Below are 17041 nucleotides of genomic sequence, written 5' to 3'. Positions count from 1 at the left end.
TTATCTGCTCACATAAAAGAAATGAGTAAGAAGAGTAGATGTGGTCTTCAAGACAGGCAAAATTTTAGTCTTCTCAATAATCCTATGTGATAGAGAAATTTTTGAATAGAAATGGTCACAATTTAGTCAAAATTGTAAATTATAATGATTACCTGCCATTGTCAGTTGTATTGGAGATGATCTTGTAATCCAAACATGGTTGTTCTTTGTATTACAAAAGCTTATTCGCTAAGATTGCACAAAAATATACAATGATTACTAGTTTCAGTGAAATTAAATCAGCACCTTCAGATCATTTGCATAAAAAGAATTTTTATTGGGCCAATGCATTTCATCAAATGTTCACATTAATTGGACACAACTTAATGGAGACAACATTCCATAGTACTGTGTCTCATCATACAGTAAGAGAATAGCTGTGAAAATAGTGCACAATAGTTACATATAAAATACATAAGAAGTGTGTAAAATGTTTTCATGTCATGCCGTTGTTGACATCTGATAGGAATCTGTTCAATTTTACAGTGACATAAACTAAAGATGCAATTTTTCAATTTGTCACTTTTATTGCTGGGGTGAGATGTATTAATTACATTTCTCACTTCAGTTTTTTGGTTTATTATTTATTTAGAACATCAAGCCATAAAACAACATTGCATTCTGTTTATCTCTTATGATCCCAAATTGTATTCAGGAATGTTTACAAATATGAGGTCTGTTCAAAAAATTCCAGAACTTTGTCCACAAAATTTTTCTACACTTACCTTTTACTTATTGTGCACCTTCAAAATACTCCCCTCCACAATTGATACACTGCTCTCAATGCCATCTCCAGTTCCGGAAGCAGTCATGTTACACCTCTTGCTGGATTGCACGAAGTGCAGTTTGGGAATTTTCTTTTATCTCGTCTATTGTTGCAAATCTTTGTCCTTTCAATGGGGTTTTCAACTTTGGAAATAAAAGTCCACAGGGTCAGGTCTGGAAAGTACGGAGGATGAGGCAGCACAGTGATTTCGTTTTTTATGGAATAGTCATGCACCAATACGGATGAACGTGTGAGTGCATTAGTGTGAGGCAAGAGCCGTGAGTTGTCTTCACCACATTTCAGGCTGTTTCCTTCTCACATTTTCTTGCAGGTGTCACAACATGTCCTGATAGTACCATTGATTAACAGTTTGCCCCTTGGCACAAATTAATGATGAATTAATCCTTCAAAGTTAAAGAAAAGTATCAGCATGGCTATGACATTTGACCTGCTCTGACAAGCTTTTTTTTTTTTTTTTTTTTTTTTTTTTTTTTTTTTTTTTTTTTTTTTTTTTTTTTTTTTTTTTTAAAAAGAATCCTTTGTGATCCATTCTGAAGACTGAACCTTGGTCTCAGCATCATAACTGTAGACCCACGTCTTGTCACCCTTTATGAATCTCTTAAGGAACATCTCATTCTCATTTGCAAAATCCAAAAGCTCTTCACAGATTGCGAGGCAAAGATCTTTCTGGTCTTGACTCGTGGACCATAGAAGAAATTTGCAGCAACACGATGCATTCCAAGATGCAGTGTCAGGATCTCATGACATGATCCAACTGAAATGTTACATTTTTCTGCAATCTGTTGCACAGTTAGTCTTTTATTGATACGACATTTCTGACCTGAGCATCGTCAATAGATGTTGAAAGCACATCCTGAATGAGGGTCATCTTTAACTTCCCTCTGGCCATTTTTAAAACATGTGAACCTTTCATAACAGTACGAGTACAGCCTAAGCACTCATCCCTGTAGGCTACCTGGATCATTTGGTGTGTGTTTGTAAAGGTTTCCTTGAGTTTCACATAAAATTAAATGCAAACGCATTGCCCTCTAACTCTGCCATCTCAAACTTTGACACAATATTCTGTTCAATACAGCACTGAACAATAACAGACATACAACAGTGAAACTTTTGCAGTTACACATTAAACAAAGGTGCGTGCAAGGATGCCAACAGCAGTTCACTCCAACACACCATTGGAGCAAAATTTTGTTGTGGTAGAATTTTTTGAACAGACATCATTTGTAATCTTGAATACAGTTGAAATGCTCAATCAACACTTTGAAAACAAATTTTGTATGTAAGTCTTTTGTGTGTTACATTTTATTGTATAATTTAATTTGATCATAATACTTGTTTTATAACAGTGTTGTCCATATTCCAAATAGCTAATTTGCTAGAAATGATAAAGGATGCAAATAAAAAATTTATTTTGGTATCATGGAACAAGTCATGGTTTGCTTGCTATTGCTAATTGAAAATTGCTCTCCAATGTCTTGAACCATTTGGTGTGGCCACCTGGCACAATAATCCGTTCATCATAAGAATAAACCTAACAAACACAAGCGCGATGATTGGTCAGAAGCCGTAGCTCACGTACACTGGTGTCGTTACGCTCTTGGAGTTGGTCATACTTACGTATTAGATATCGTTTTACTAAGTTACGTTAAAGGAAACTTTAAGATCAAACGTATTAACAGCCATCAAAGTTTTTCGTAATCACGCTTTAGCTACATAGTTTGTATTTCAAAAATCGTGTACAGTCCCAGCGTTTGCTCCGGTTGTCGCGCTGCTAATACGCAGTATGAAAATAATTGAGGCTTCTTTCTGTTCTATAGTGAAACACACGCATGGAACACAGTTAAAAAGTGCCTTGAAATAGGCTGTTCTTAATGTTTTTTCATAAATTTGCGGAGATAATAGGCTTTGAAGGGGTTGTATGTAACGTAGGTGATTAACTAAAGCCTAGTTTACACGACGACACTAGGTTACAGGCAACTGCGCTACCGGCCACTGCGCATGCGCTTTTGCGCAACTCGTTGGTGAAACTAAACATTTTCGGATTATAACATAGATGGTTTGACACTATCTGAGCTGCAGGGCAAAATTTATTGAGTTAGGAGCATATATACAAGTGAATTTAAAAAAATACGAGCAAGTGTAATTCTAGCTGTGGATATGCTCTCGCCTACAAGACTAAAATCCCATCGTTCGAGTCGGCCAACTCTTTGTTAAGGAATATTGTTGACAGCAGGAAGGCCATACAAATTCAAGAAGCGGCTAGAGAGCCTGAGGCTCTCTAGAAGCGGCATTCTTTATTCAGTATTCATCAATTTAAAACGTCGTTACAGTGCTCCCCATTCACATATGTGTGAATTTTGAAATATTTCCGGCCGGCCTGCGTGGCCGAGCGGTTCTAGGCGCTTCAGTCTGGAACCGCTCGACCGCTACGATTGCAGATTCGAGCAGGATGTGTGTGATGTCCTTAGGTTAGTTAGGTTTAAATAGTTCTAAGTTCTAGGGGACTGATGACCTCAGAAGTTAAGTCCCACAGTGCCCAGAGCCATTTGAACCATTTGAAATATTGCCACTGGACAAGATCTATCTTCAAGAGAGTAGTTTGGAAACCATTCTCTTCTTAATGCGGCCTGCTTCGAATAATTATTGTTGCTAATGTTAATAATTATTACTGTTAATGTTAATAATTATTGGTGTTAATGAAAAAGCGTCATCACCTACCAAACCCATATCTTAATAGCATGCCGAGTGTTCTCGATTGTAATGCAGGCAATAATTATGATATGTAACTTCAGTTCTGGCGACAGAGCTTCGTGCATTACAGTACCTTTATTCCTTATCGCATAATTAACTCTATTTAGAAGAAGCGTGCTCAGTTCTGGTGACATTCTAAGATAACTAAATGGACTTTTTGGATTTTCCGTTATAAATTATTTCAGCAAGGATGCTGAGCAATCGAGCTGACGTCGTTCCTTCATCCAGTCACGAATCGAAACACGTTTCTAATTTTTTCTTATGCAGCGATTCCACGCAACAAGCTTTAACTCCGCCACAACTCGTGCGACGTGCAGCTGCCAAAAATTTCATTTCAGGCACGACTCGGGGACCTCAAAACGACGAAACTGAAGTGTATATTGGTGTCGCCGTGTCCACAGTCAGGAATGAAACCACTTGCGCGCAACTCAATCCACGCAACGAGTGGCGCAACCCAATGTCATCATGTAAACTAGGTTTAAAGTTTATTGAGCATTGAGCACAGTCGGTAGCGTAATGGAATGCCAACCAAATGCGGTAATTCGTGCGGTTGTTCAAATCTCCCTCATATCTTTTTTTTTTTTTTTTTTTTTTTTTTTTTCGTCGTTCAGTTTGAAATATCTACATCTCGTAATTATAAAACTCATAATTTTTTATGAATAATGCACATCTTGTTTCTAACTACATATTGGACGCGAAATTCCTGTTTCCATTTCAAATACAGATTCTTAATAATCGACGTTTATGAAAGACTGTTCATAAAAGTTGTTTAAATTAAGAAAACATAATTTAATTTTTTAAGGCAAAAATGAAAAACCAAATCCTCTTTATTTGTACTGTGTCCATCGTTTTATACCACCAAGGTAGATAAATACCGTAGAAACATGATGAACAATCATTTTCACAGCATCGAGCACATCGTGCAAATACTGCATTTTTACATTACATTACAATATGAACCCAACAGAACTGATCTGGAGCTAAGCCGCGGGATTTGGCCCGAGAAGCAAAATGACTTTTAAGCTGCCAGACATACTGGAACTAATGCACCCAGCTTTTTCACATGTCACTGCCGAACGGCTCGTCATAAAAGAAGAGAAAATGCTGCGCGTGGTTGGCTTCATGGATTCTGTTGTTGATAGGCTCATTATCAGAGTAGCAGGTGACACTTCCAGAACTGAAATGTATTTCTCGTATTCGGATACGGAAGCAGCTAAGAGATTACCAGACGACTGACTAAGTTATGCCGTCAGTGGCTTCAGTATTTAACTATACGGTGAAATTGTTCAATACTATCTTACGTTACACACAGCTTTTCCAGAAAAATTACCCTGAGGTTAAATCAGGAATTTTCATCATTCTTGTTTTTAATTACAATTTAGCGAAAAACAATGTGTTGCGGTTTTCATCTAGTCGTGTAAGGAGCATACTGTGGGAGATTTGCAGTGTATTATTTCATTCTGATTAAAGATTAAATGACATTTGAAGCTATATTGCTCCTCCGCTAGTCTCTCTTTACGTGTGAACTGTAGCTGCCCACATCACTGCAAGCTGGCTGTACCAGCTGACCGGCCAGTGCTGTCCAAGTTACAAGCGCCGGTAAATCTGGGTTCCTGTATTACCGCTAAGTCGATGTGCACGTAAAGCACAGCACAAAACGTACCCATATTATCGTACTTGACAGTACTCGAGACAGTTTGGCTGCAGTCACACATGAAATGGAAATCCTATGATGTTCCAGCAAACACGGAAGAATACATAGTGCAATGTTCACATCAGGTGTATTTTTGTGATGGATTATAGGCACAGTGTACATTGTACTTTTGTTCCAAATACTAATGCTCCAACTTTTTCCCCCTCACATTTAAGACCCCTGTGTTGAATAGTAACACTTATTGCAACCATTGCTGTCACAACTAATTTGCTTAAGTAAAAGTGTAGGAAATTGCCATTCACTATTTATCTGGATGCATTTGAGGTTCCACTACAGAAGTAATTGTTGTGGAATATTTGTCATTGGTACTCATGTGATACAGTCTGTTAATATGAATTAAACAAATACTTTTAAGAAACAGTCATCAATTGCTCAAATTTCACACACTTAGAATACTATATTTCTATCGCATGATGTTGAAGCATCTGTTGCAAGTGACTTAAAAATGTGTGGCCTCCAACATGTGAAAATTCTACTTACTACATGTAATGTAAGTGGATTACACAGCAACTATATTATTGCAGACGTAGTATTTTTTGTACAAATTCATGATCTCATGCACACAACAATATTTTCAAGTAAAAGAATGTTTGGTCACATTACGACAATAATAGAGAATAAAGCAACACACAAATGGCAATAAGTCCTTTGCGGAGTATAAATAAATAGTAAATCCATAAATGCTTTGCAGTTGCTAAATACAGGTAATCTCCACCCTCCCCCTTTCTATGTTCATCGCTTTCCTTCACTCCTTCCATCTCCTCTTACCCCTCTATCTGAGCTTAAGCCTTGTTTATTGGTACTGCAAACAAAACGGTGATTGGGAATTGGAATTGCTTAAAACGAATGGATAAATCTGTTGGGATCATTGGTATATGGGGTATGAGAGGGACTTCCCCAGCTGCTGGATCTGTGAGGATAGTAGCTTCAGTGACAGTATTTCATGTAATTTTGATCTGTGAGTGTATAAGATTACACAGTTTTGGATGATTCAGATTCCATAGTAGTATTCTGAGTGTAAGCTGTTAGGCCATAAATACAACTTTCCTGTTAAAATAGACTATGAGGAAGAAAACAACACATTATTGTGTATACAATTTTTGTTTAAAATTATCTGTAAGAAGAAAGAATATGAATGGGAGAAACAATTTGCCTAATTGTTCAAATGCCCTGATATTGTAGTTACAACTGACTGCCGTAAAAAAGCTACACATTTTCAAGCACAGCGCAGCATTTTTTTCCTCACAGCAGGTTTTAACAGAAAACCTATACATTGTTGTTTAAAAAATTATATAGTCTATATTCATCTGAATGTTTGTTAGAATGTTGTGTAAAAATGAGAAGTGGATTGGTCTAGAACTTTTCGAAATTTTTGCTAATAATGTTTGCCAATTATACATATATTTATGTACCATATATGTTTTAAAAATATATAGCCTCTGTCCATCCTAATGTTTATTGGAGTATCGTAAAAATGCAAAGTAAATAGGTCAAGAATGTTTCCAAATTTATGTAGGCTAAACTAACTTCCGTCTTCATGTACTGTATATGTTTGTACACTATATAAAATGTAAAAATGTAGCCTGTGTCCATCTAAACACTTATTAGAGTATCATGTAATAATTTCAAATAATTTAGTCAAGAATTTATTGAGAATTTTTGGTAACAATGTCAAACAGTTTCCTGTCTGTAAATAGTAGTACAGGTGTAAAGAGTAAAGGTAACAGTGTGTACAGTAATGGCATTGACTGTTCAGTGGCACATAAACAAGACTGAAAATGTTACTAAGCTTTCAGACTAGTCTTCTTCTTCAGGTGTTAGTAGTACAGTGTGTGTGCGCGCGCCCACACACACACACGCACTCACACACACGCACTCACACACACACACACACGCACTCACACACACGCACTCACACACACGCACTCACACACACACACACACACACACACACACACACACACACACACACACACACACACACACTTGCATTGTCCCAGCCAACACTGCAGCTTTATGTAACTCTTCAGGCGTTCCCGGCTGTCTAATGACACCTTGGATTGTTGGGTGTTCTGTCAGATATTGGCATCGTACTCACACAATATTTCAGTAACATAGCTCGTAACCTTCGTCAGGTGCGACCTGAGGCTGCCCCTCAATTGGACCTAATCCACTGTTTAGTCTGTGGCCTCCCTCCTCCACCGGCAGTTGCACGCGTTCCCTCTGCTGTCTGCACCCGATAACTGTGCTCTTTTGGAACATTGCTGTTCAATTTTTGGTCCGCTGTGATACTGGGTGTTCCCTTTGCGGTCCGCGCCCATCATTTTCCGTCTGCTGTGGTTTTGGATGTTCCCTCTAAGGTCTGTGCCCATCGGATCTGCTCCTGAATGTTCCATCTTTGGCCTGTTACACCTGACACTTTGCCTGGTGATTATTTTCCATATCCATGCCTTCCATTCTTCTATTGGTGAAGTGCTTGACTGAGATAAAAGTGACTGACAATCTCATGAACCGTGACATGGGGTACCAACTAAGTAGAGCCTGGGATCCTGCTCTAAAGTTTTTAAAGGAGCAGCAGGGACAGCTACTCAACAGACAGAACAACGGACGGCGTGGATATGGAAAACAAGCACCAGGCAGAGTGCCAGGTGCAGCGCACCGAAGAGGGAATGTCCAGGAGAGGATCCAATGGGTGCGGATTGCAGAGGGAACACCCAGAACCGCAGCCAATGGAAAAAGACGGGTGCAGCCCGCAGAGGGAACATCCAGAGTCGCAGCGGACTGAAACCGGAATGGCAATACTACAGCAGATAGCAGTGAGCAGGAACAGTCTGAAGGGGGGAACATACCAGACCATAGATGGAATACCCAGGAGCGGGTCTGGTGGGCACGGACCACAGAGGGAACACACAGAACTGCAGCGGATGGAAAACAACGGGCACAGACTGCAGAGGGAACACCCAGCGGATCGAAAACAGAACGACAACATTCCAGAAGATCGCAGCGGTCAGGCGTAGAGGGAATGTCTGCAACCATCAGTGGAGGGAGAAGGCCACAGACATAAATACTGGACCAAGTCAATCCAAGGAGCAGTTTCAGGTCGTACCAGATGAAAGTTATGAGTTACATTGCCGAAATATTGTGCGAGTACGATGCTGATATCTGGCAGAACATCTGACAACCCAGGATGTCAACAATGCAGCTTGTCTGAGGTGAGGGATTGTATCGGGTGAAGTGGAAGAGTGGAGAAAAGAGGCTGGATAGGGGAGGGAGGGTTGTAGCAAAGAGTGGCTGATGGCTAGAAGATAAAGGCAGCAGGCTCACAATGTTAAGAAACTTGCTCTGGCACAGAGAACAGAGGAAGAGAGAAAGTGCAAAGCAGACAGTGTGAGTGAAGACTGACTGAAAGGGGGAGGGGGGACATGGGGCTGCACAATATTGGCAGGTGTGCCAGTTTCTTTGGCTCTTCAGCGTATCTCCCTAATGCATCTCCCACGTGCTCAATGGGAACCGACAGGCCAGTTTATTTGCTGAATATCCTCATTTCCAAGAGCTGCTCTATCTGTGCTGTTTGATGTGCTCACATTTTGTTATCTATAAAATTGAAGTCATTGCTAAATGTACCCATAAAAAAATACAATGGGGAAGGAGTACAGTGTTGCAATAATGTTCGCCAGTGAGTACACCATGTTCACAGATTAGTACACCCACAGAACATCATGCCTCCCCACATCATAACACCTGAACCACCAAAATGTTCCAGGGTACATAGTGTGTTCCCATCTCTCATCATATGAGGGTACATCTAGAATCACTACTCAAAGTGAATTTGCTCTCATCCCATAAGAGCATGTTACCCCCAATAGTCATTGGTGCATTCCACATGTTCTTGGCTCCATCACAAATGGAGCTGCCAGTGTGAAGTTATCAATGGAGTAATACTGTGCCAGTGTGAAGTTATCAATGGAATAATACTGGACATTGGAAAAAGGGACCACCCTATACAATTGCCATGCCACTGTCATGCAGGAGATTGCATGCTTTGCAGTCCTGTTAAATATGGTGGCAGTTTCACCCACTATTTGACATTGATTCCTTCTTGCTTTTTGCACAACATAGCCATCACCTGCTGCTGTAGTTGACCATGACTGACTACCTGCCCTCCTTTGGGTAGCTGTGCCTGTGATTCTGAATGCTCTCCACACATGAAACAATGCTGTGAGCAGTACCAAACTCCTGGGCCATACTCGTCAGTTTGTCCTCCTTTCAAGGTACTGATGTTTCTTTCCCAACTGAGGTCAACTAAATGTCGTTTCTGGGCCATGATGTATTGCAGATCACCACCACAGTGCACAGTAACTGCTCATTGATTTCCTGTTCCTTCGATTGGCTCATGTTGTGGAGCCAGCCCCATTTGGCTCTGTAGTCGTGCAGACCTCACGTCATGACGTACAGATATCTGTGCATGACTGGGAGATCTCTGCACTTTCATTCATTTCCTCTAAGTATTTAATATCTCATGATATATTATGTATCTCTCCCTTAAGTTTTGCAGAGCAGTGTATTATGTTTTGTCTTTGTAATATATTGCCCTTTTTTATACATTGATATTGGTGTTGAAAATTGTTTCTAACTTAACATCACATTTTTAAATGTGTCTCATTTGTGTTTCAGTTCATCTTGGTCAATTTTTTTTAAACAATGGAAATTCCGTTTTGGAATATCAACAACATTATGAAAAGAAAAGATTGCTGCTCACCATAAAGATGACATGTTAAGTTGCAGACAGCCATAAAGAAAGGATTGTTACACACTTAACTTTAGGCAAAAGTCTTCTTCAGAAAAGAAAAGAAAACATGCACACTTTCACACAAGCGAACATACCTCATGCATACATGACCACTCTCTGTGAACGCTGTTGTGTGGAATGGTGCGGGCAGTGTTGAAGGATAACTGGGCATGGGTGGGTGGGGGGAGGAGGAGGAGTCATTGCTACCTGACGGAGCACACAGGGAATAGATGGTGGCCAGACAAGGCTGTCCATTGTGGGTTCGGGAGACTGGGGGACAGATTGGGGGGGGGGGGGGGTGGAAAAGGAGAGCAGTAGAGAGGGAAAATGACCAGTGGTGTCGGTAGAGAGCGGAGCACAATGAAGGTAGCAGACATGAATTGGTAAGATGTGATAGTACAGAGGGGCGGAAATTGCTGGGTGGAGGGTGTGGGGACAGTTGGTAAATTTATATTGAGGTGAAGATGATTTTTGGAGAACGGATGATGTAAGGATGATTCCTGTCTCTGTAGTTCAGAGAAGTTGGTGGTAGAGGGGAGGATTTAGACAGCCTGGGTTGTGAAGTAGCCATTGAAATCAAGCATGTTGTCTACTTTACTCTTTGGCCACAGTTTGGTGATGCCCATTCGCCATGGTGACAGCTGTGTGGTGGTCATACCAATATATAAAAACTGTGTAATGATTGCAGCAGAGCTGGTATATGACATGGCAGCTTTCACAGGTGTCCCACCCTCTGATGGAGTAGGATAAGCCTAGGAGAGGACTGGAATAGGAAGTGATGGGTGGTTGGATTGGGCAGGTCTTGCACCTGGGTCTTCCAAGGGATATGATCACTGTGGCAAGAGGTTAGGATTTAGAGTAACATAGGGGTGGAATAGGATGTTGTGCAGGTTGAGTGGGTGACTGAACACCACCTCATCCTCTCTGATGGCTCCATTCAAACCACTGTCCACATTAAACTCACCAACCACCAACAGTAGCTGCAATATGTCAGCTGCCATCCCTTCCACACAAAACATCCCTACCATACAACCTGGCCACTTGGGGACGGTGTATGTGCTGTGACAAGAACTCCCTTGCCCAGTATGCTGGAAGTCTCACAAAGGCCATCACAGACCGGCACTATCCCCCAGACCTAGTCTGCAAATAGATCTCCTGTGCCATTGCTCCAAAAACCACCATCCTCAAGAAATCGCTACAAAGGAGTGCACCCCCTTTGTTACCCAGTAGCACCTTATACCAGAGCACATCCTTCTGCAGGTCTTTGATTGTCTGCCATCAAGTCCTGAAATAAGAGACTTCTTACCAAAGATCCTTCTCATGCCTCCCTAAAGTTATGTTCCGTCACCCACCCACACTCCACAACACCCTAGTCCATCATTATGCCACTCCCAAACCCATCCCCTTGCCACTGGTATCACATCCCTGTGGAAGACTCAAGTGTAAGACCTGTTCAATCCAACCAACTAGCACTTCCTATCCCAGTTCTGTCACAGGCTTGTCCTGCTCCATCAGAGGCCAGGCAACCTGTGAAAGCAGCAATGTCACATACCAGCTCTGCCATAATCACTGCAATCCTTTTCATGTCGGTATGACTACCAACTAGCTCTCTACAAGGGTGAATGGCCACTGCCATAATGTGGCCAAGAACAAAGTTGACCACCCTGTGACATAATATGCAGCTGAACATAACATGTTTGATTTCAGTGGTTTCTTCACAACTTGGGCCATCTAGATCCTCCTCCCCATCACCATCTTCTCTGAACTGCAGGGGAGAGGAGTTATCCTTACAACACATTATCCATTCCTCAAATCATCCTGGCCCCAAGCTAAGGTAACCTATTCTGCCCACACCTTCAACCAACAGTTTCCGCCCCGTGCATTCTATCACCTCCTTCAAAATCATGTCCCCCTCCTTCATTGTGTTCTGGTCTCTGCCAGTGCCACCATTCTTTACTCCTCTTTACTACTCTCCTTTTCCAGTTCCCATTCCCCCCACCACCCACCCTTTCATTCCCGACAGCCTCCTGAAGCCATGACAGGCACCTTTGTCTCGCCACCATCTAGTCCCTGCTTATTCCATCAGGCAGTGCTGATGCCTCTCGCCCTTTCTGTACCCTACTATCCCTTCGCCTTCACCTCTCCCTTCCCTACTATCCCTTCGCCTTCACATCTCCCTTCCCTAGTATCCCTCTGCGTTCACATCTCCCTTCCCTAATATCCCTCTGCCTTCACCTCTCCACTTCCAACACTGCTTCCAATTGATACGACATCATTGCATTGTGGCCGCAATGTCTAGAGAGAGTGCTCATGTGTGCGTGAGTTTGCTTACTTGTGTGAATGTGTGCGTGTTTTCTTTCCATTCTTTTTCTTTTCTGAACAAGGCTTTGGCCGAAAGCTAAGTGTGTAACAGTCTTTTTCACTATGCCTGTCTGCAACTCAATGTGTCATCTTTATGATGAGTAGCAACCCATCCTTTTCCTAATATTGTTGATAACTTTTTTAAACATTTATGCCATCAGGCAGATATGTTCCCAATTGATACTTTGAAGTACAAACATTAAGACATAATTTGAAAAATATTAATGTTGTCTAAATAACTCATTAGTTTTAACAAGACAAATTAGATGTTATATTCAAATTCTGTGTAACAGTTGTCACTTCATTCTACTTCTTACTGGGATTGTGTCATTTTATTAAGGAAGCAAGGGGGATTCTATTCTGACATATTTCTTATAACTAATAAATAATTATTCTTAGTTCTTCTTTTTTGTTGTAGACATGCAGTGAGTACCTGGAACTAGCGCAGTCACAGGGACGTAAATGGCAACGCATGCTGCAGCATGAAAGGGAGCAGAGGCTCCGGCTGGAAGAAGTTGTAGAGCAGTTGGCACGACAGCACTCACATCTAGAGCAGGCGGCCAAAGAACATCAAATTCCCAATCAAAATATGCCTAGTAAGTAAATATTTTGGTTTCCCTGTTATGAATATTACACAACAGGAAATACCCAACACTTCTTAAAAAATTTTTTTTTGAATTTTACTGCTTTATTGATCCACTGGTGTGTTAATAAACTTAAGCTAAAATAAACGAAGTCATCTGTCCTAATATTCTCCATCCTTGCAAATTACTTTATGCTAACTTTGGGTTAGAGTCTGATTGCAAGCACAGGAATCCCTGATACACCACAGCTAAACAGCTTTCACATGAACCGTATTTTCAATTATTATAAGATCAAGATGATATAAGATGATGCTGTGACAGAGCTGTAAGGGTAAAAAGTCAAAATTGTCCATTCTACTTTTAAGTTCCCTTCATTCATTTGCTGGATGTAGTTAAGCTTTGTGTTGTCGTGCTGTAGAAAAGTGTCCTCCTTCACCCTATAGGATGGAATATGGCTCATCGACTGTGGAGTTTCTTCTGAATTTCCACACACACATCAAAGTAATTACGTTTCCTTGTGTTAAGATGTCTACAAACTGAAAGTCTTATGGTTAAGAAAGTGAAAAAAGTGCAGTCTCTGCTTGGTGTAGATTGTTTTTCCACTAAACATTTTAACATGGTGCACCCTATCAGTTGTCCCGTAGTTTTAGCCCAAACTGAAGAGACATGTCTCATTTTAACCCAAAGTTCTTGCCATATAGTTTTCTGTTCAATCAGTGCTCTTTAAAGATGTCTAGAATGTTATCAGCACACGTCTACTACTTTACTGAAAGCAGTTGCTGTGTAACTCATTGTCATATATTATTCCCTTAAAACCACATGGTGAGCACTTGCACATTGGTGCATATCCACATATTTCAGCTGTGTGCAGTGTACTGATTCACAGAGAACACCCAATAAAAAGACAATTGAAATTCAAATACCTCTCTCACCATTCGTAGTTAGATTCTCTGTGGATTCTATTAACCATTTAAGGCAAATGTGGAATGATTTCTTCTCTGTATTGTCCACACTTTGCTTATACTCCATCTCTAATGATCTTGTCAACAATGGAAATTAAACATTAAAGTTTCCTTCTTTCTTTGGATACATAATATCGAGGAAAAGTCGGCAACATTAAATTGGTTCAGGAATTCGCCAGAACGCCAAGGAAAAAACAGATGTTTTGTAAGTCGATTCTGTACCTCACTGAACGCTGAGAGTTTAAGATCACTAATAAGCAGCAAAAATGGTGTCCAAATGGAATTGCCAAGAAGAACTATGGGGGTGCTCAGAAATTTGTGAATTTCACTTGCAGGGTCAGAACAACCTATTGCAGATTATTTAACAAGGAGAACATGAATCATGCTATTTTTTAAAAAAAAAGCCTATTCAAGCACTACACTTTTCTAAGCAGCTTGCAACAGGATCAATTTTATGAAGTATGGAAACTTTTCTGCAGAAAATGAAATTAGTCTGTATACAATACATATTGAAAATTAGTGTAACTTGAAGTTTTCCCTGTGTAATGAGTGCCACATGTTGTTTCGGGATTGCAACTGGATGATCTCAACTCCCAGCTGAGAGATTTCAACTGCCTGGTTGTCAGCTGAAATATTATGACGAGAATCATCATTCACCTGCAATCTTGAGACCTCAGGTCCGCCGACGGAATGGCGTCCTAAGGGGCCCGGGTTCGATTCCCGGCTGGGTTGGGGATTTTCTCCACTCAGGGACTGGATGTTGTGTTTTCTTCATCATCTATTCGTCCCCATCCAGCATGCAGGTCACCCAATGTGGCATCGAATGTAATAAGACCTACACCAAAGCGGTCGGAGCTGCCCTGTAAGAGGCCTCCCGGCCAGTGACGCCAAATGCTGATTTCATTTCCATTGAATTAGTCCCACTTGTTGGCCAGAAGAATATGAAAAAATATTTGCTGCATTTAGTGTTCTTTGATAATAATTTAAGTCAATTGTAAATAAATTTAATGGCATGTAGTGTGACAGTTGTGGAACACATGTTAAAGGACACGATGACCGTGGAGAGCAGGGCTTAGGGGAATAGGCTGAATCAGTCGGGAGAGATTCATTTTGTGCCAAAACTAATCCATTAAATGAAAAGATCTAGTCATATCAATTGTCAACGTTGTAGGAAATGAAATGTCATTGTTACATGACGAAATAAATCTCAGGTGAACAGCCTGGTATGAGTGTGCATAGGACACAATATTTCGGCAATCGACCACGTTGCCATCATCAGGTGCGCTGATATACTGACCGGCGGTGGGCCGGCGCCGTGTATACATAGGACAATCCCCCTCCCGCTCATCCCTCAGACGCTTCCTATGAGTCGGTGCGGTCCACTCCCTGCACGCGGTCCAGGTACAGCTTCCGTCCTCCCGCCGTCTGGGCGCTGCGTCCTAGGTCTTCTCGTTCAGGATGGTCTGTTGGCACCGCTCTCATTATTCTTCCCTCCTCCCCCAAAGTCGGTACACTCTGGGAAATATCCTTTTTCTTCTTAATCCGGGTGATCGCGGGTTCCCACACCTTGCTAAGGATGTAACCGCTGTCACGATTTGGTTGTGGCTCCAGTACTCTGATCTTTATGGCTTCTTTGATGACACAGTCCCAGTATTTGGAAGTCTGTATCAGGACTTTGGTTTGGTCATAATCCATGCTGTGGAGTTCCGACAGGCAATGCTCAGCGATGCCGACTTACTGGGCTGATGCAGTCTAGTGTGCTGTTGATGTTCTTGGCATCGGTCCTCAATAGTATGAATGGTATGTCCTATGTATACACTACCCAATTGGCAAGGTATCTGATAAACACCTGATTTACGTAGACCAAGGTTGTCCTTGACACTACAAAGAAGGCTCTTGGTTTTGCTAGGAGGATGGAAGATGGTTTTCACTAAGTGTTTACGTAAAATGCGATCGAAGGCTGCTGTTCCTCCTAGACTTTACGGACTGGCGAAGGTGCACAAGGAATCGATTCCTTTACGCCCCATTGTCAGCAAATTTGGTGCCCCAACATACCTTCTTGGCAAGCACCTCAAACAACTGCGTAGCCCTTACGTTGGGAGATGTACACACCATATCTCTAACTCCGTGGATTTCCTGGGATGCATCAGCAACCTTACGCTTAAGGATTCTGACATACTGGTGAGCTTCGACGTGGTATCTCTGTTCACTAAAGTTCTGTTACAAGAATCCTTGGAACTCATCAGCTAGAAATTTGATGAAGAGACCACCAACCTTTTCAGGCACGTTCTGACATAAACTTACTTCTTATTTGACAGTGAATACTACGAGCAGAGAGGAGGAGTAGCCATGGGGAGTCCACTCTCACCCGTTGTCGCAAATATGTACGTGGAACATTTCGAGGAGGAAGCTCTTGAATCAGCACATCTAAAACCCACCTGTTTCTTCAGATATGTGGATGATACCTTCGTTATCTGGCCACATGGAAGAGATAAACTGGCAGACTTCCTCACACATCTCAACTGCAGACACAAGAATATTAAGTTCATCATGGAGATCGAAATGGATGCGATGCTCCCTTTCCTAGATGTTTCGATTAGAAGACGAGCTGACGGCACTTTGGGCCACAGAGTGTATTGGAAGAAGACGCACACCGATTTTTACCTACATGCGGATAGCTGCCACCACCCGGCACAAAAGAATGGCGTGCTCAAAACTCTTGTACACAGAGCTCACACCATCTCCGACAAGGACAGTCTCCAACGAGAATTCGACCATCTGAAGACCGTGTTTCGGAGGAATGGTTACAAGGAAGGGCAAATTCAGAATGCTCTACATCCCACACCTGCAGCACTGGCGTAAACTGAGGATGAACCTCAGGAGGAGGTGGCCTTGACTATTATTCCGTTTTGTGGGGCCTTATCCAGAAAAATTGGATGCATTTTACATAAACATCAAGTGAAAACCATCCTCCGTCCTCCTAGCAAAACCAAGAGCCTTCTTGGTAGTGTCAAGGACAACCTTGGTCTACGTAAATCAAGGGTTTATCGGATA

The 17041-nt window shown here is 41.5% G+C and overlaps 1 protein-coding gene across 2 annotated transcripts in view; it reads left to right on the top strand.

The window, feature by feature from the left end:
- Positions 1–17041, top strand: part of LOC124546024 (oxysterol-binding protein 1) — a 299394-nt gene that overhangs the window by 117101 nt on the left and 165252 nt on the right. For both annotated transcript variants that reach the window (XM_047124997.1, XM_047124998.1), the window contains one exon: positions 12860–13037. In XM_047124997.1, the coding sequence (XP_046980953.1) occupies positions 12860–13037 (178 nt within the window). The remainder of the gene's footprint in view (positions 1–12859; positions 13038–17041) is intronic.

This window comes from Schistocerca americana, chromosome 8 (genome assembly GCF_021461395.2).
Source record: "Schistocerca americana isolate TAMUIC-IGC-003095 chromosome 8, iqSchAmer2.1, whole genome shotgun sequence".
In the NCBI taxonomy this organism is placed as follows: domain Eukaryota; kingdom Metazoa; phylum Arthropoda; class Insecta; order Orthoptera; family Acrididae; genus Schistocerca; species Schistocerca americana.
This window is presented reverse-complemented; position numbering and strand designations above follow the sequence as displayed.